The sequence below is a fragment of the Hipposideros armiger genome, unplaced genomic scaffold (assembly GCF_001890085.2).
Source record: "Hipposideros armiger isolate ML-2016 unplaced genomic scaffold, ASM189008v1 scaffold_315, whole genome shotgun sequence".
NCBI lineage: Eukaryota > Metazoa > Chordata > Mammalia > Chiroptera > Hipposideridae > Hipposideros > Hipposideros armiger.
In genome coordinates, this window is record NW_017731665.1 from 717,851 (window position 1) to 737,214 (window position 19,364).

At 49.9% G+C, this 19,364-nt stretch overlaps 2 protein-coding genes across 4 annotated transcripts in view; one reads left to right on the forward strand and one right to left on the reverse strand.

The window, feature by feature from the left end:
* DNAJA3 (DnaJ heat shock protein family (Hsp40) member A3) overlaps positions 1-8,410 on the forward strand; it is a 30,898-nt gene extending 22,488 nt beyond the window's left edge. Inside the window, exons 10-12 of one of the 2 annotated variants that reach the window (XM_019660342.1) lie at positions 263-360; positions 6,425-6,540; positions 7,167-8,410. In XM_019660342.1, the coding sequence (XP_019515887.1) occupies positions 263-360; positions 6,425-6,528 (202 nt within the window). In that variant the 3' untranslated portion in view covers positions 6,529-6,540; positions 7,167-8,410. The remainder of the gene's footprint in view (positions 1-262; positions 361-6,424; positions 6,541-7,166) is intronic. The other variant, XM_019660341.1, reaches the window with a different exon arrangement.
* Positions 8,411-14,332: 5,922 nt separating this feature from the next.
* The window catches only part of NMRAL1 (NmrA like redox sensor 1), a 14,921-nt gene continuing 9,889 nt past the window's right edge, over positions 14,333-19,364 (reverse strand). For both annotated transcript variants that reach the window (XM_019660262.1, XM_019660261.1), the window contains exons 4-6: positions 17,259-17,508; positions 15,726-15,913; positions 14,333-14,620 (exon numbers count right to left, since the gene is read on the reverse strand). In XM_019660262.1, coding sequence (XP_019515807.1) covers positions 14,441-14,620; positions 15,726-15,913; positions 17,259-17,508 — 618 coding nt within the window. In that variant the 3' untranslated portion in view covers positions 14,333-14,440. The remainder of the gene's footprint in view (positions 14,621-15,725; positions 15,914-17,258; positions 17,509-19,364) is intronic.

Sequence of the window (19,364 nt, forward strand, 5' to 3'; positions counted from 1 at the left end):
GCAGTGTCACTGGCCCTCATATGTGGGATCCGAACCGGGGCCCTCTGGCATCCCAAGCCAGTTCTTAACCATCGCGCCACTCGGCCGGCCCAGGAGATTTTCTTTACAGAAGCTTTGAGGATGTGGCTCGTAGGGTCAGGGTGTGCACTCTGCCTGGGTCGGGGGGTCCCACATTTCCCACTCTATGGGGACTCGCCACATCCCTATTCTTTAAAGAGCTGCCCCGAGGAACACTCAGACACTGACTTCACTTATTCCACAGGAGACTGACAAGCCGGCAGCACAGCCTGATCCTGAGCTATGCCGAGGATGAGACCGATGTGGAGGGGACAGTCAATGGCGTCACCAACACAAGCACTGGTAAGGTGGCACGTGGGCATCCCCAACCCCTCGGAGGATGGGTGGCCTGGAAGCATGTCGGGGTTACTACTGGAGAATCTTCATGGAGCCTCAGAGAACACAGGAGAAACGGGGGAGCTGAGGGCTCAGAGCACAGCTGCTCCTCCCTCCTGTGTCAGAGAACCGGCCAGCTTCCCGCCAGACAGCAGCCCTATGTGTCTCAGAGCTGCTCTTCTGAGTTCTAGCCTTGGTTCTGCCACTCGCCTTGTGACCTTGGGCACATCCCCACATGAGAGCTCCTTGTAGCAACTTAAGGAGAAGATGGATTGTTTGGAAGGCTTTATACATTCCTGACCCAGAATGCTTCACCAAGATTGCAGTGTCTTGTAAACATCAGCTACCGCAGCAATAAGAAACCATGGTCACATGACTCCAAATATGCCTGTTCTCTGCGGGTATAACTTTGAATCCCTTTGGCAGTGAACAAATGCTTTATTTACCCTGAGCTCAAATGTCATGCTCTGTCGGCAGAGTGTAGTTAAATATTAGTGATTTGAGACCAAAATGCTTGCAGGCAGAAGCTTTGCTGATGGGAACCGTGGCCGCAGCCCTCTTCCCATGTTCCCATGGGATGGGGGGGTGCTGTGCTGTGTTGGTGCTGGTTCTCTGCTGATTTGGCTCCTGCTTGGTCAGGACAGGCTGTGCCAAGGGTTTAATTGGTTTCAGCTGCACAACATGTTTCCTCGTTGCATCATTTTGTTTTTGTCTGGGTTCTGGATGCTCCTCTGGCATTCTCAGAACTTGAATGATAAGAGATTAGTAAAGGGTCATTCAGAGCAGGCAATTGGAGCTGGGGGTGGGTAGATTTCACAGTGAAGTGGAGGGTTTGGTCTTGGAGCTTCCCCCTCCTCCCCGGGGTTGGGGGGTCCCCACAGTAGCAGACTTTGCCGAGTTCCTATTGAGTCCAGGGAACCAAGTCCTCTGAAAAAGCAGCTGCCACAAATCCTGCCTATAGGCTGACCAAGCATGCATCGGGCACTTGTTTCAAATAGTTTGGATACATAGACTTTCCCTTTATTTTCTTGTTGTGTCCTTGAGCTAAAAAGAAGTGGGAATAGTTATTCTGCATAACTCTTAATCGTGCATGTCCAGCTTTCCTTCCTGAATCTCAGATGCTCCCACAGTCATGCAGCAGGTGAGATGGGTTCTGCCCACTAGGAACTCGAGGTCGGCCTGAGCTGAGCCCTGTGCGAGGACATGGGCCTCGTTCACCACGTTAGAATGCTAGGCGTTCGTTAGTGGTCACAAGGTGTTGCTGTTTTAAATTCCTTGCTGATAGCGTAAATTGAGTTGATCACACAGTCAGCTTATGCGTGTCCTTAGAACCCTCATTATTTTCATAGGTCCTTGTTCTGATAGCTGATTCCCTCTTGCTTCGTTCAGCCAGGATTTATTGGGAGCCTCCTGTGTGCCTGACACTTTGCCGGTTCTTTCTTTTAAACTTTTATTGGTATAATTATGCTGAGTCTAGCTTAACTTTAATATATGCATTGGATGCATTTCTGAAAAGTTGTTTATACAGTGAAATGGATATGCCAGATTGTTTTTTTCTACTCTCATTATCACTTTAGTGTTGTATTCCAGTGGGAAGTACGGATCCGAGACTTAATTTTTTATTTTTTTTAAATAGCATTTAAGAATCTTAGAATTGGTTTTAAAGAACGCACTGTCAGTCTGCTGCCTGGGTGTGGTTAAGTCTCTCTCTGCACTGTGAAGGAAGTTACTTTTGCAGTCCACATAGGAAAATAGGAAAGTACATATAATCCCATTTTCTGACACCTTCACTAACAGTGGGTCCTATTTATTTAAGTAGAGCCTCAGTCTCTTGTATTTCAAGCATTCAACAAAACGTATTCACCAAAGTTATGCTGGAAGCAGTTGCATTTAGTTATCAGTGGTGCCTTGGATAAAGTGTGCTCTTTTCAGATCCTCTTAAGTACATGGGAGTGAATCATTACAGACCGAGGACAGTCGTTGCAAATATGGATGGATTCCTGGGTATCTTTGCTTTCGTGACAGGAAAGGGTACCTAGAAGGCATTTGCAATAGATACAGTCACATAGGAAACCTAAAGTTTTGGGTGGGTTTAGTATCCTTTGTTTATTTTTGTTCTCTAACGCAGCTGCTGAAAACCTTAATGTCTGACCCGAGCTTCTTTCCCGGTCTGCGCTTAAGCAAAGAGACACAGGGAATCGGGGCACTCTGAGGTTAACTGCGTGACTTTTTGAGTTAGAGACATAGTGTAGCTCCTTGGTTGTGTTTCTGGGTCATCATGAATTCTTCTGACAACACATGAACTACATTTAGCTATAACTGTAGCAACCCATTCCTGAGCTCATTATTTGGGAAGTCCACCTGCTGGTGCTCTTCTCTGAAGTGATTGACAGCGCTGACCACAGACTCCCTTTGTGCAGGGCAGAGGCAAGAGGAAGATGAGGGAAAAGACACGTTAGTAGAGTGAGAGGCGCTCTGCCAGCTCAGCCTGTGTGCGCACGGCTCAGGGAAGGAGGCTGCGAGACTAGACCTGTACCTCCATCTGTGTGGTGGCTCCAGTCCTCAGAAGTCAGATCCCGGAGTCTTGTCGGCCTCTGTTCCTTCAAACCAACATTCATCTAGCATTTACTGTGTGCTAAGAAGTGATGCACAGAGAGACAGGGTCTCTGCCCTCATCAAGCTGCAGTATAAGCGGAAGACAGGGCAAGCATTGAACCCCCAAATAAGTGCTAGACCTTTCTTATAACACTAGGAGTTTGACCCAAAAAAGTGGCACAGATTCATGCAATGAATGTTATCTGCCTATTCTTCCCTTGGCATCCTTGTGTATAGCCATCAAACAGTTCTAACTTGGAATCCCTGACGGTAGTAAGTACAGTGTTTCTTCCCCAAGTTTCCAGCACCTTGCATAGCCCCTGGCCCGAGGCTGGTTCATGGTAAATGTTGGCTGAGTTAATTCAAATTAATTTTCCTAACCATTGGCTGGGAAATGCTCTGAGGGAGAGAGAAACATGACCCCGTCTGATAAAGAGTCCTGTGGCCTCAGACTCAACCTCTGTCTGTGGTTGGCTGAGCAGCTCCTCTGGCTTCAGTCGCCTGAAAGTGTAGATTAGAAATCCCTGTTTGGCTGGGGTGGACTTTCACCATGGGGCATTTCTTGTTTATTCTAAAGTGCAAAAATCATGTATCGTTGCTATTGAAAGCAGCTTTGGAAATACAGCACTATTGTTTGTATCTTTTTTTTTTTAAAAGATTTTATTGGGGAATTGGGGGGAGGGGAACAGTGTCGGGGAATCGAGGAAGGGGAACAGACAGGTAGACAAATTGCTGTTTTTGTTCTTCAGTCTAGTTGTGGAGGACGTCGCTTCACTGGCCCATGTTGGTATGATCATTGTGCTCTTCCCCGGTGAGGCAATCGGTCGCTGGTCATTGGTCGGGTGCTCACAGCGTCTCCTGGCAGTTCACACCAGCTGGCTGGCCGCTCACACTGGCTGCCAGCCACTCACGTAGCTCACGGCAGGCAGCCCCGCTGCAGCCTGCGACTCACAGCAGCCTAGCTCCAGGTCGAACTGTTGTTCATCATCTTAGCTGTAGAGGGCGAGCATCACTGGCCCTCAACGTGGGATCCAAACTGCAGCCCTGCTGCTCAGAGCTGGCACTTCCAAGCAAGCTCTTAACCAGCTGAGCCACTCGGCCGGCCTTGTTTGTATCTTGTAATGAGACCAGAGCATACCTAAGTGCCCGGGACATTCCGTAAGGACACGTTGCTCCTCCTATCCCAGGCTAGTCCTCAGAGAAATCAGGCCTGAAAGACAGAGAGAGAGAGGGAGAGGGGGAGGGGGAGAGGAGTCATATATGTATTTATAGCCTTTGTCACCTATGTGCAGAAGTTCACAGTTTATTTCTAACAGTTGGTTCAGAATTTAAATTCAGTGCTTATATCCTCCGATGTCCTGGCCAGTAAATATTCCTGAAGGAGCCCAGACCCATTTTAGCCAGATTTAAAATAGAAAGAGAGCGGTGAGACTGTGCTCCTGGTGGTAAGGGATGAGGAGAATTTCTGGGTACGTGTCTGTTTTGTTGTTCGTTTGTTTGTTGTGAATTATTAACCAGCTAACCAGGTGCTTGTTCTGACTCCCCCAGACTGGCCACCGTGGCTCACATACCACCGTGGTCAGGGGCACCACCACTTCCACCCTTCCATGGGGTGACTAGTTCAGCAGTGTTAGGGGAGGCGCGTGATGGCAGTCGCTGAGTGTTTTTGTGCCTCATTGTGACTGTAGTTAAGAGCTTGGGTTCTGATATCAGAAGATTCACATCCCAGCTATGCCATTATTAGCAGTGAAGCCTTAGGCAAATTACTTCACCTCTCTGCGCCTCAGTTTCTTCATCTGTAAATTGGGAATAATAGTAGCACCTGTTTCATAGGGTTCTACATGATTAAATGAGATCACATAGGTAGAACTTTCAGCGCAGTACATAGCCCATGTTAAGAGCTCCATCAGCTGTAACTTCTAGTGTGATACATGCAAGTTCACACGTGCGTGCATACACATGAAGATTTGCCGTCCCCTTTCCAAGGGCATAATGAAATCCAATACTCCTGCTCTTCATTGTTCTAGGAGGCCCAAGAGTGATGGGAAATCTCTGGTTAATGATCCCTTTGTGTTAGGAGAGTCCTTTTTGTCACTTAAGCCTTTATTAAGGAAAGGGGACATGAGGGACTGAGGGGAGGGTACACCTGGCAATGGCCTCTCACAGGGACCTGCTGTGCTGACTGTGCGGTGCCTGGGTCCTCGACTGGAGAGCCCTGGGAATTGGGGGTCACCCAGTCGCCCTGGCTTTGGTGATTGATTGCTCAGACTTTGGTTAGCACCTCCTTGTTCAGGGCCACACCACTCTCTGAGGACATTCCTGAGCTCTGACAGCATTCCAGTCCAGAGGACTGCCCAGGGGCTGGACCTAGGATCTCAGCTCACCCCTGCTGGGGGCCTGTTGCCCCAGGCCTCTCGCTGAGGAAGGTGTCTGAGACTGAGATCTTGGGGACTGTGACCATTTTTTCCTCTGCTATCCACTGTGCTTGGCATACCTCTCTTAGCACGTTAAAAATGTGCCCTACAATTAAAAATGTTGAGTACAGGTCTGTCGTCTAACTCATAACAAAAGTTTGCCGTCCTTGTCTAGTGGTTGGCAGATCTTTAAAATGATGCGTTTGTGCAGCACAGTTGCTCTTGGTAGTCTCAGCCTGGACCCTAAAGAAACAGGGAGCAGCCTTCCTTTATCTGGAGCATTTAGGAGTAGATGCCCCCAGATGGGGAGAGCTTGCCCAGTGACATACGGGGTTCTCCGTTGCCATCATTGCAGGTAAGAAGTGCACATGTCCTGGGATTCTGAGAGGCAGTGAGTCCCTCCCTGAGTATCCCAGAGACGTGCACATGTACAGAGTGTGGAAGCTGGTCGGTTGGTCTCAGCGTGTGTTCATCACCTTCTTAGAGCCGTTGGCATGGTGGTTAAGAGCCGGGGCTTTGGGGTCCGACTGCTTGGGTTTGAACTCAGTTCTCCCCTCCCACTTACCTTAGGCAAACCACCTAACCTCTCTGTGCCTTCTTCTTTTTTTAATGGTGACGTTTACCTGTAAGGCTATCCTAAGGATTAAATGAGCTAATGTGGAAGCTTTGTGGCCTGGCCTGGAAGGCATCTGGCACTGTAGGCTATATTTTTGTTACAGTTGGTAAGATAGAGGCAGCTGGTAGTTGTCCGGCTCTGTTTTTTATTTCCGTCTAGTGGGTCAGTGACTTGGGGAGCAGTTGGGATACACTAAGGTGCTGAGTGGCTTGTTTGCTTCAGTGATCTGAAAAGGTGAGGCAGCCCTGGCCAATCTGGGAGCGGTCCCCTCTTCTCTCAGGATGGTGCTTGGTGGCCCCTTGAGTGATGAATTCCTGGGTGGCCAGGTGGGGGTAGGCGGGGCCTGGGATGGGATACGTGGAGGTGTGCACCCTTGACCCCAGTTCTTTCTGCTGTTTGTGCCCAGGTGGCAGCACCATGGATAGCTCCGCAGGAGGCAAGGCTAGGCCTGAGGCTGGGGAGGACAAGGAGGGATTCCTTTCCAAACTTAAGAAAATGTTTACCTCCTGATACCCAGCCGAGGTAGGAAAACCCTTGAGGTTTCTCCCCTTTGTTTCCCTCTGTGAACTAATCCCTGTTTTCCCTCGTTTAACCAATCTAATCCCCCCGCTCACACACACCCGCCCTGGAGTTGGAAGAGGTGCCAGTCTCAGGCGAGGTGTTTCTGGCTCCCCTTGGAGCTAAGCCTCTAGGCCCATGGAGACACCTGCATAGGTAACGTGGCAGCGTCAGCAGCAGTGCAGGGCTGAAGCAGACTGCAGTGAGAGGCTGCACTGGGGGCTGTTCCCCAGCCCTCCCTCCACCAGCTCCCAGGGGCGCTGCATCCCACGATGGTGGGAACCAGGTTGCCCACGGTCACAGAGCATGAGTCATAGCAGAGCCAGGCCTAGAACTCAGATCGCCCCAATTCCCCGCCTGCCTCATAGTGCCTGTCCTGCCTGGGGGCATAGGGCTGTGGAACTTCAGGGAGGGATGCCGGGAGTCATGCTTGCTCACTGTGGGGTCTCGGGACCCACCTTTTACTTGTGCATGTTCCTAATGGCATAGCTCCTGGCATAGCCCCTTCACAGGGATGATAGAAGCTCACCCATAGGGGTGTGCTGCTCTTGCCATGCCAGTGAACCGTAACCGCTTATGTCTTGGCTCAGGAAAACGGTCCACTGGAAACTAGGCCAGGAGCAGCGGGCCCACCTCGTGGCCAGGGCACCTCGGAGACAGGAGAATTCCAGAACAGCAGCACCGAGCGCTGCCTGCAGAGGCCCTCTGGACCGCCTTGGCAACAGCAAAATCATGTGACAACACACCTCTCCACAGAATGGTGATGGTGGACAGCCCCTGGGCAGTAAGGCGTGGCATGCCTAAGGGCTGGTAGAAGTTTCCTGTCCACGGGTAGGTAACTCGGCCTCCTCTGGCTCAGACCGTAAGACAGCTGGACACTTCTTACAGAGCCAAAACTCTAATTTGGAATCAAATGTGGCGGAAATCTTAGTAAAGAATTAAAGGCCATGCTTACAGCTTAAAAATGAAGCCTTAAGCTGCACCAAGTTGTGAAGTGGTTAATTTCCCCCTCATCAAACCTGTGGGAGGTTCTGAGATGAGTCTTCCCTGACAGGTTGTCTTTTCCAGGAACTTGGGGCCTGCAAGCCCCACCAGCATTGTCCACCCTTCAGCAGGGGCATCTATTCCTTGCTCTTCTTGAAGTTTTATTTTAATTCCCAAAGGTACCAAGCAGCTGGAATATGGGGGCCTTGGGACCCGGGGAGGCACATACGAAGAGGGTCCCCGGACATGCTGCTCCTGACATGGGCTGTGATCTTTGTTGGGACGGACAGTCCCCCCTCCCACCCCACTAGGGTGGCCTCTTGTCCCTGACTGTTGAGTTCTGTTGTTCCGAGGCCGGCATGAGTGGGGCTCCTGCCCTTCTGCTGGACCACAGGCTTCCCTGGCCACAGCCTGGGCCAGACTAATGGCCTCTTAAGCCCGGAGCCCTGCCCCCGCTGCCTGCCAGGGCTTGGTTCTTACCACTTACACTGTCGACACCTGTTTTCAGAAGTGTGTTTAAATTATTCAATGCTAAGAATCATTGTCTTTTCCTGTATAAATGTTGAGAAGAGGACAGTATAGTCTAAGCAGTTGAAGGCTCTCCACCATCTAGCCAGAGCAAAACAGTTTCTCCAGCCTCAGCTTGTAGGATGTGTGGGTTCCATGTGTTTCCAGACCCTCCTGCTGTGGTAAGAGAGGTTAATGGAGAACACTTACAAATAGTTTCCTTTTTGTTTTCCTTCATAATTTACTAAAATAAAGCATCTATTAATGTCTGATCTAAGAATGTAAAATGATTCTGTATCAATGTAAATAAGAGTATCTACTGCAAAAAGATATTTAAAACCTACGTGTGGTCATTTCTTCTTTGGAAGTTCAAGCAGCTTTCTACAAGTGGCTTAGCAGGGGCATGTGGTGTTCATCTGCAGATCGGGCCGCCCCATGTTGCTGCTGGCCTTCCTGGGGCCGGTTGGAGAGGTGGCTGGCCTTGTCCATGGAGTCATACCTACCTAAGGGTACACACACACACCGAGGGCTGGGTGGTGCTGTGACAAGCGCTGACCCTCTCCAGCCCAGATCCCAGAGCAGGGAGCTTGCCGTAAGACGACATGCTGGTTTGAATGAATGTTGTAGAAGTTGGTATGAAGTTGCTTCTTTGGAAACACACACTGAGAGCTGTGCAGTGCAGCCTCTTTAGGTCCCTACAGATCACTGTCTCCCTCACTAGATTTTTTCCCCCTTCGTTATTTTCAGAGGAATAGTAACATACTTTTTTTTTTTTTTTAAAGATTTTTATTGGGGAATTGGAGGGAGGGGAACAGACAAGTTGCTGTCATTTTGTTCTTCAGTCTTGTTGTGGAGGACGTTGCTTCACTGGCCCAAGTTGGCACCATCATTGCGCTCTTCCCGGGTGAGGCACATCAGTCACCGGCTTCTGGACGGGCGCTCACTGCGGCTGCTGGCCGCTCACGCTGGCTGCTGGCTACACACGGTAGCCCATGGCAACCCACTGCCACAGGGGCTGCAGCCCACGCCGCTGGTGACTCACGGCCGCCCGGCTCCAGGTTGAGCTGTTGTTCAGCATCTTAGCTGTAGAGGGCAGTGTCACTGGCCCTCATATGTGGGATCCGAACTGGGGTCCTCTGGCATCCCAAGCCAGATCTTAACCAGTGCGCCACTCGGCCGGCCCAGTAACACACTTTTTGTGTTAAAATGTTTACTCATTGTAATATGACTAGTCTGGGCTCCTAGCAGAGACTGTCAAAAAAGCCCCAATCCCGGCATGGCTGCAGTGGGCCCCGAACACATTGCTCAAACTGACCCCAGGTTCTGGGCTGAGCAGCTTGGGGTGTGAGCGCACTCACTGGGTTGGGTGAAGAGGCAAAGAACTGATGGGCAAGTAAGGGGCTCAGCAGTGACCTCCTCCCAGTTTCAGGCACTTCTTCATTCAGCGGACATTTATTGAGTGCCAGCTGTAGTCTCACAGCATGGGCCCAGCACGATCCCAGACCCGGGTAGAGTGGCAGGGAGCTAGGCAGGGTCTTGTGACAGCTTAGGTTTCTTCCTGGAAAAGTCGACTGAGTCCCACTCATGTCCTGTCTTTTGAAAGAAGTCTAGAGGAAGACTTGAAAAGAGATAGGTGGGCTTCTTGCTAGCGAGACTCTTGCTGCTGTACTGAGGCATCTTTACCTAGGATGTTGGAAGGTGGCAGTACAAATCTGTAGCATCAAGTCCCACTCAAGGCTTGGATTGGGCTTATTTCCATGGCTGGCTCCTGAGGCATTTGTCGCCAGACAGATTTGCAGCCTCTGAGTTGCGGCTGGAGCATGAAATGAGGCATTGAAAAAGACAAAAAAAGTATCTCTAGGCCTCTGAGCCTTTGGGGATTGAGAGGAGGGGTTAAGTAGACAGGAGTTTAGCATTTGCTGAAATGTTAGGAGGATGGGCGAGGGAAGGCAGTCACGTGGGATGAGGCCGACTTGGACAATGGACCTCGTCTCCATCCCCACCTGCAGACCCTACTCTGATTGGTTTCCCACCTGAGCCATCCTCCTCAGGCCTTTGGGTTCTGGTGGACTGAATGCTTCCTTCCCTGTCATGAAGTCCCCACTTGGTGTACAAGCATCTCTTCAATCCCACAAGCCTCTTAGCTGCCCCTGCATCTAGGGACTGTCCCTGCCCTTCACTCTGTAACACTGGAGCCCATCAGTGAATCCTGAATGGTATGAGCAGTGATGGCTTTTGCAGAAGGCATGTTTTAGCACACTTGTTTGTTAATAAACACTGAACCCTGCACTTTATGTCTTTTAACCAGAAGTTCTGCTTATTTGGCATAATCCTAGTGAAGGGTCACACATGGGCTGGTCAGGAACTTGACGTTAAGATGCAAACTGGGTTCTGATCTGCAGTGCCCAGAGTCAGTGGGGAGTGGCAGAGGTTGTGGCTGCCCTGTGTAAAGGGGACAGTCACTCTTCAGCTCCACCCAAGGTGGGGGAGGGGGAGATGCCTCACAGGAATTCAGACCCAGTGCTGCCAGATCTTCTGGTGCTTTCCAAGAGAAGCTGGGCATCCAGAGTTTTATGTGGAGGTTTTAGTTACCTCATTTTTGGGTTAACCACTTTATTGAGATATCATTTATGTATCAATTATATATTCAGTTCACCCATTTAAAATGTACAGTTTCATGGTTTTTAGTTCAAGGTTATGCAACCATCATCATAGTCAATTTTAGAACATTTTCATCACCTCAGAAAGAAACTCCATATCCATTAGCAGTTACTCCCTGTTTCCTCCCAAATTCCCTAATCTCTGGTAACCACGAATCTGCTTCCTGTCTGTATGGATTTGCCTATTCTGTGCATTTCGTATAAATGGAATCATACACTATGTGACCTTTTGTAGTTTTTTCTGGTTTCTTTAGCATAATGTTTCAAGGCTGAATAAATTCCATTTTGTGGCTGAATAAATTCCATTATATGGATAGACCACATTTTTTTTCCATTCATTGGTATATATTCGGGTTATGTCCACTTTTTGGCTATTGTCAATAATGCTGCTATGAAAGTTTCATTTTAAAGTGTTGGCAGCTACTTACATGAGGTACTTGGAAGAGCCAAGCTCATAGAGACAAAGTAGAAGAGTGGTTGCCAAGGGCTAGAGGAAGGGAGGATGGGGAGTTAGTGCTTAATGGGGACAGGATTTTCTTTATAGGTGATGATAAAGTTCTGGTGATGGATGGTGGTAATGGCTGTACAGCACTGTGAATGTACTAAATGCCACTGAACTGTACACTTAAAATGACTACGATGGAACATGTTATGTGTATTTTACCACAGTTAAGGAAATAAATGTTGGGGCTGGCCAGTGGCTCAGTTGGTTAACAGCGCAAGCTCTGAGCAACAGGGTCGCTGGTTCGATTCCCACATGGGCGAGTGAGCTGCGCCCGAGCTGAGCTGCCTCTGAGCTGTCAACAGGTGGCAGGATGGCTCAGCTGGTAAGACACGTGCTCCTAACAAGGATGCCGGTTCAACTCCCACATGGGATGGTGGGCTATGCCCACCCACAACTAAGATTGAACACGGTACCTTGAGCTGAGTGGCCATGAGCTGCTGACAGGCATCCCAATGGTGACTGGACTTGGAGCTGAGCTAGCTGCATCCTCCACAAATAAGATTGAAGGACAACTTGGCTGTCCCCCTTCCCCAATTCCCCAACACTGTTCCCCTTCCCCAATTCCCCAATAAGAAATCTTAAAGAAAAGAAAAGAAATGTTGGCAAATAACTAATGTATTTCAGGGACCAAATTTCAGAAGACCAGGCACACATGGCAGTGCTCTGATGGGGGCTTGTGCTGGAAACACCTCAGCAAGCAGGATGATGTGCTGGGAGTCGTCCCCTCCGTGTGGTGTAACCCACACGTGCTCTCTTCCTGTAGTGACTGACATGCAGTCAGGGAGAAGTATCCTGGGCCAGGCAGGGCACTGTGATTTCAGCATCCAGGATGGGCAGAGGGGCTTTCTCCAGCTACATTTGGGTGTTTCCAAGAGACAAGGGTAGCTAGCGGGTGGACACAAATAGTCTATTACAGGTTAAATGGTTTAAAATACTAGGATTGCTATATTTTAGACTAATTTTTTTAGAACAGTTTTTAGGTTCACAAAAAATTGGGAGGAAGGTAGAGATTTTCCAGCTACCTCCTGCCCCCCCCCACATGCACAGTGTCCCCCATTATCAAGCCTCCTACCCATTAGAGGGGTACATTTGTTACAATTGGTGAACCTACATTGACACGTCATTATGACCCAAAGTCCATAGTTTACAATAGGGTTCACTCTTGGTGGTGTACATTTTAGGGGTTTCAACAGATGTGTGACAGGAGTGTCACACAGAGTGGTTTCACTGCCTAGGATTTGGATTTTGGGCGCAGTGTGGATAGTTCATTGCACATGAGGCATCCTGAATTGTGCACGGTCTGTCCACTTCATTGGATTTGGGACATGGGCTGTCCACACCATGGTCATCTGTTTTGGCCACACCTGGGATGGGGGCCAGTGGGTACCACCCATTAAGAGGGACAGGAACAAGCTGAAAGGCACTGGAGGCTAGCAGGGTTTGACCAGTGTGTCAGACAGGAGGAGGGAGAAGGTGACGGGGTGTCAGACACTGCTTTGGACAAATGACCTCAAGGTGCCCTCACAACAGCCTAGCCAGGCAGCACCAGATAAGCAAACAGAATGGAAGGGTTAGGTATTGTGCCCCGGTCCTGCCACTTGTGGTTGAGGAGCACCTGGAGCCCGATGTCAGCTCGCTGAAGTTTGCTCTGTACCTGGACACAGTGGCTCTTCCCCGGCTCTACTGATCTTGGCCACTCCAGGATCTGGACATAGTGAGTCATAGCTCCAGGCAGGGAAGTTGCCCACCCTGGGGCCTGGGGGACGTGAGCATCACACAGGACTGGATGCAGATGACCGCTCATGTTCTCTTGCTGACCTGAGTGGCTTAGAAGCCAGCACTGTTTCGGTGTTTTTCCCTCCTACCCTGCCTCAGAGGCTCACTGCCCTCCCTGCAGACCTCAGAGGCCGTCCCCATCCCCACTAAAATGGGCCCTTCCTCCAATAGTTAATTCCACCTGTTCTCTGCAGCCCTATGCCAACCTGTAATTATTCATTGCATATTTATGCAGAAAGTGCCAAAAAAAAAAGGTTTACACATTTTAAGAAAGGAAAAAAACTATTAAAATTGTAATATAGACCGATAACAAAAGATGAATACAAGTCATGTGTATACATTTTTTTGGCACCCCCGGTATTTGGATCTCCCACTAACCTAAACTCCTCAAGGCAGGGGAGCATAATTTTTTTGGTTAACATTGTATTTAGGGCCCAGCACACTGCTAAACTATCAAATGGTTTTCAATTAAATCAATGAACAGATCTAACAAATTTGGTAGAACTGCCACCCCTTTTCATGACTCTGCGGGTTCCGAGGCCAGAGTGGAATGGTAAAAAGATCCATGATAGAGGTTACACAAATCCACAGAAGGCAAAAAGCCTGCCACGGGACCTCGGGCCATGGGACCTTGGGCGAGTGGCCTGTGTTCTGTAGGCCTTGGTTCCTTTTCTCTCTAGCAGGGAAATGGAAGGCTGAACCACTCCTGCCATCCAAGTGCCTGGTGGACACTACAAGCCTTTGCTGCAAGCAAAGTCACCTTTTCTCATCAGTGTCCAATTATGGTGACCTGTGGTCAACAGATCTGCCACATTCTTTTGTGCATTTTTTTCCCAGCCTGTTTTAAACTTCACCCACATCTTGAGGCTGCACCCCAGGGCAGGCCCCACCCAGAAGGAGGGTGAGGAGAGAGTAAGGGAGAAGGGACCAGTCTTGCCCTCAGACTCAAGGAAGGAATACACCGGTGACCTCACTAGCTTTCTGGAGATGAAGGGTGTTATGTGCAGGGATGTCCAAAGGCATGGCTCCTGGCTGACATGGGGAGTCCTCCGTGTCCTGGACTCACACTCTGAATGAATTTCAAATGGAGACAGGGTGGTCAGAGCTGCTCCATGAGCTGTGGTTACAGCGCTCCATTTCACACCTATTGGACTAAAAACTGCATCGAAATCCTGTGTGTTCAGCTACCCAGTGCCTCTTCCGCCCTCACACCCCCTCATTGCCAGGGGGAAGGCACTTGATGCCTCCTGTTGGAATCCGTGCCCCAGCAGCTGCCACGCCAGCCCAAGCCCAGGAACAAAGCCCCTTTCTTTTGGAAGCCATCTGTGAGAACAATGGTCTTTATTCAAAAATAATTTTTTTTGTAACATAAGAAAGGATCACTGTGACTGTGCTTCCCATCCCCCAAGATGGGGCTGAGAGGTGGGCAGGGTCACAGCCTGGCGAAGTCCCCTTTGTGTTGCTCCAGCCACTGATCCAGCGTCCTGGCCTTGGGGTTGAGCCTCAGGGTCAGTTCAATGTTGCGGTCGGGTTTCAGGGCATAGAAACGGAACATGTTGGCCAGGTCTTGGGCACCTGGGAAGCCGAGCTTCTCGTAGTCCTCAGGAGTTGTCTGGAAGCAGAGGAGAATCCGTGAGGGTCCGTCAGCATCTCAGCACCTGGCTGAGGTAGTGGGACCTGGGGGGCACTTCAGTCTCTACCAAGTTCGTCTGAAAACCATTCTAAAAAAGATGCAAGCTCAGAAACCACTGCTCTAGGTCAGTTTAAATCCTGTTCTTTCACAATCTCAAGATAACTTCTCAGTTCCTTCCAAATCAGAACTCTGCTTACATCACTTCCTTGCTCAAAAACCAAAGCTGTTCCCCTTTTCTGGCAGAATTGGATTTGAATACCTCAGCTGCTCAAATCCTCCACAACCTGCCTCCGGCCTTTCTTTGTGTGAACAGTGTCACACAGTCACTTAGTGCCTGTTTTCTAGTGCACATCATTGTGCTAAGGGAGCTTCTACATCGATTATTCCAGTCAATCCTCACAACAACCCAAGCAGGGGACACTATTCACACACCTATTTTACAGATGAGGAAACTGAGGCAGAGAGCGGTCAGGAACCGTGCCCCAGGTTACACACTGGTGGGACCAGGATCCAAGTCCAGGGGTCTGACCCGAAACCGCCCCCATCATTGCTCTGTTTGGGTCGGGGGATCTACATGTGACTTTTGTCTTTTAACACCTTGGCGTTTCCCAGATTTTCTTTAATAAGGTCTTACTTTCATGATGGGAAAGACAGGAAACGAAGCACCCGGGGGTCTGGACAGGAAGACTGAAGGTCATCAAGGAGAGGAGGGTACTGTGGGCCTCCTGCCCACCCATCCAGACCAAGTATGTGCGAGGGTGTGGAGGGGGCCTACCTGTCCCACCTCCTCCCGCTTCCCTTCCCTCAAGTCACATCCCAGAGAAGCCCAGCAGCCCTGTGTTTTCACTGCTGGTCTTGGCCCCTACTGTCCCCTCTTCCTGGAAACTGTCCTCCCCACTTGGTCAATTAATTGCCCAAGCTGGAAATTTCACTCAGCAGCCACACTTGGCTCCCAACAACAGCATGATGTGAATGCTCACAGTTGTGATGAATCCAGATTCACCTTGCCCTAGATACCCCTGCCTACTATCCACAGAGCCCTCCCGGGGGGTTGGAATGACCGACCCGGGGTGAAGGGGCCCACCTGGGCGTCGCGCACAGCCTTTCCAGTGTGCTTGGAGAGCAGATCAGCGTACTCCGCCGCCGTGTGCCTGCAGGTACTGAGCCCGAGGTTCTGGCCGACGTATTCTGGCATCTTCAGCAGGCTGAGCACCACAGGGCCCAGGTCAGCGACAGACATGCCGTCCATGGGTACGTCACCCATGGGCAAGCCTGGGGGTGGGGGGAGAGGGACATGTTGGCACGGGGCATGTCCCTGCATGGACAGCATGCCCTTTGCTGAGGGGTAGAAGCTGGTGTTCCCACCAGCCAACCCACTGGACATCTGCACAGATCAGCACCTGGCACGACTTGGTCACCTCCTGGTGTCTGTGTCAGAGCAGAAGCAGTAGTGGAACTGAGTCAGGAAACGGGATGCGAGCCTAGCTCTGCCCCCTTGGCGCCCTGTTTAAACTCTCTGATCCTAGGTCATTCCATTCTTAGAGGGGGGACAAGAACCCTGGACCTGCCCACCCCTTCCAGGGCTGAGAGGGGACAAGAGACAAGAAAGGAATGGGGCTTCAAAAGGTCTCCCGAGAACAAGTTGGTGCCCTGGGGCCCCACTGCCCCCAAGGCTCAGGCCCCAGTGTACTTCATCACATCCTGAATTCCTGCTGTGGAAACCTGTGGGTGGGTACTCCAAATACCAGCTCTACTGACAGGAATGTCTGACTAGCTGAGGCCAGGGGCTGGCCCAGAGCAGCGCGTGGCAGATGTTCATTAATTCCTGTTGAATTAATGAGTGACTACCTGCCAAGTCATGGTTTTGTAGATGGAGAGGGACAGACAGCAGTGTTTAGATGTGGCTCCCAGAGCGCTTGGGTCCTGACATTTCCTCACCTATAAAAAGGGGCCACCACAGCTGCCCATTTGTATCACTCAGGGACCTTGTGGAGATGGAGCTCCAACTCAGAACACAACTATGCAAACTATAAAGGGCGGTGCCCAAATGCCAACACCAGGACCAGGCTGCTTACTGTCGGGGAGGATGGAAGCAAGAGCAGCCTGCGTTCACCCAAAGGGTAAGGCCGACCAGCCGAGGACACTCCCCCCTCCCCCTCTGGCCTCTTGAGCAGCCTGCTGTTATCCACTGGCTGACCAGCAGGACGCAAGTATGTAAGGTTCCCTCTGAGTCAGGGTCCAGTGCATCCAGATTTGCAAATGAGTACTGAGAAGAAAGTGCTTCGCATGTTGTGAAATCTATACCTGGGCCTCGTCTTCCAAGTCCTCTCCTTACCTTGGCAGGAGAAGTAACCATAACTGCACTTGTCTCTAAAGCTTTCCACCAGACAAAGCCACATCACCATACCTTGGTAGAAATTCTCATCGCCCCTTCACAAGTCAGTGTTGTTATGCTCATTTCAGAGCAGGAAGCAGAGGCCTTTGCTCAGTCACAGGCCTAACGTGACAGAGCCAGGACTCGGGCCCAGAGCCGTCTGGGGAGGACAAGCCCCTTTCTACGACACCCCCAGCTCCACATGGAGAGCAGACACTTGAGGACAAGAGGAAGGGCGCTCACTCAACAAGTAGCTCTTTCCATCCGGGGCTTTCTGGGGCAGGAAGTAGGAGAGGAGGTTCTCGAAATAGCAGGGCAGCCGCACACTGGTCATGGGAACGCCGATGTCTCGGAAATATTCCTCCACCTCCCCTTTGCCATCAAAGTGGCCTGCTGCCAGTCTCCCTGCCGTCAGCTTCTTGATATTCTCCAGGCCGCTGTAGACCACATAGCGAAGGCCCAGGCGCTTGGCCAAATCGGCCAGCAGCTTTCCCTGGTGGGCAGGAAAGGAGAAACCACAAAGCTAGGAGGATGTGCCCCAAATCACAGACTTGGCTCTCTAACCCAGAGTTGCCACGGTGCCTGATGCTAAAAGCCCACCACCACTTACCCTAGGATAAGACCCCTTTTCCAGAATGCTCACACATGGAACCACACCCTTTAATATGGGATTATAAGCCTCTACCACCCACAGAACCTGTGCCATCACTTCTCTAGATCAGGGGTCAGCAAACTTTTGAGACAGAAGAGCCAATCCTGTCCCTCACAACAATTTAAAAATTATTCGAGAGCCATAAGACAAATGAAATCACCATTATGTGAATAATATCCTTTAAAAATTTTATAAATAAAACTATGATAGTTTTATTTTCATTTTCAATTTTACTTCAGAGCCACATGTACGTACCCAAAGAGCCGCATGTGGCTTGTGAGCCGCAGTTTGCTGACCCCTGCTCTAGCTCATCTGGGCTGTTCTACTTTCCAACATGATTGACTGCAGCACATAGACGCTTGGGTTCTAGACGCAGCTCTGCACCGCACTGTGTAATGCAGGACAAGTGCTCTGTTTTGGTTAAACGGGGACAGCAACACTACCTGCTGCGTTAAGCTGTGTAGGGGGTTAGATGGTGGCCTCCAAAAAGATATGTCCAGATCCTAACTAACCCCAGAACTTGTGAATGTGACCTCATTTGGGAAAAAAGGTCTCTGCAGATATAATTAAGGAACTTGAGATGAGATCATCTGGGATGACCCAGGTGAGCTCTTAGCCCAAGGACAACTGTCCATATAAGAGACAGAAGACACAGAGAAGGCCATACGAAGACAGCGGCAGAGACTGGAGTGATGTGGCCACAAGGAAAACGAGCAGCCATCAGAAGCTGGAAGAGGCGAGGAGTGGAATCTCCCTTAGAGCCTTTGGAGGGTGCACGGCCCTGCCGACACCTTGATTTTGGACTTCTGACCTCCAGAGCCAGGAGAGAATAAATTCCTGTTGTTTTAAGCCACCCAGGTTGTGGTCATTTGTTATGGCAGCCATAGGACACTAATATAGGCTGTCAGGATAATGAGATCTGCTTCAACCAGAGTGTCTTTGTCCACTCCATGGGATGGGCTTCCACGTAAGATGTAACTGAAGAAAGTGGCAAGGCTAAACTTCAAGTTTGGACCAGTGGTTCAGTCTAGTGTCCCTTTATTTTACAGAGGAAGAAAAACAAAGACTACAGCAGGGAAGTTATATGTCCAAAGTCACAACCGTGGTTAGCTGTGGACGAGGCAGGATTGAAAGCTGAAGTGCTCGATTCTCAGCCTGGTGCCTTTCCTCTAGTACCAACTGTACATTCCACACTGTGCAAATGTCCTGATTGTCAATGAGACAAAAAGACAGCCATGTCTCATGGTTCCTCTCATATTCCTCCCTTGCCACCTGGGTTCAATAACCACCTAACCAGAGAGAATATGGGTTGAAAACAGAATAAAGGGAAACATAAAACATGTGAAAGGGGACATGGGGGACTTTCTGGAATGATGGAACTATATTTTGACCAGGTGACAGTTATATAGGTACATTTATTTTTAAATTTCATCCAACTATACAATTAAAATGTGTGCATTTTATAAGAAAATTATCGATCAACAGAGTTAGGTTTTTAGAAAGTGTAAAGTCATTGGATGACATAGATTAATGGGGCAGGTGTAGTGGGGAGTGACTGCTAACAAGTACAAGGTTTTTTTTTAATTGGGGAATTGGGGAATGGGAACAGCGCTGGGGAATTGGGGAAGGGGAACAGACAAGTTGCTGTCTTTTTGTTCTTCAGTCTAGTTGTGGAGGACGTTGCTTCACTGGCCCAA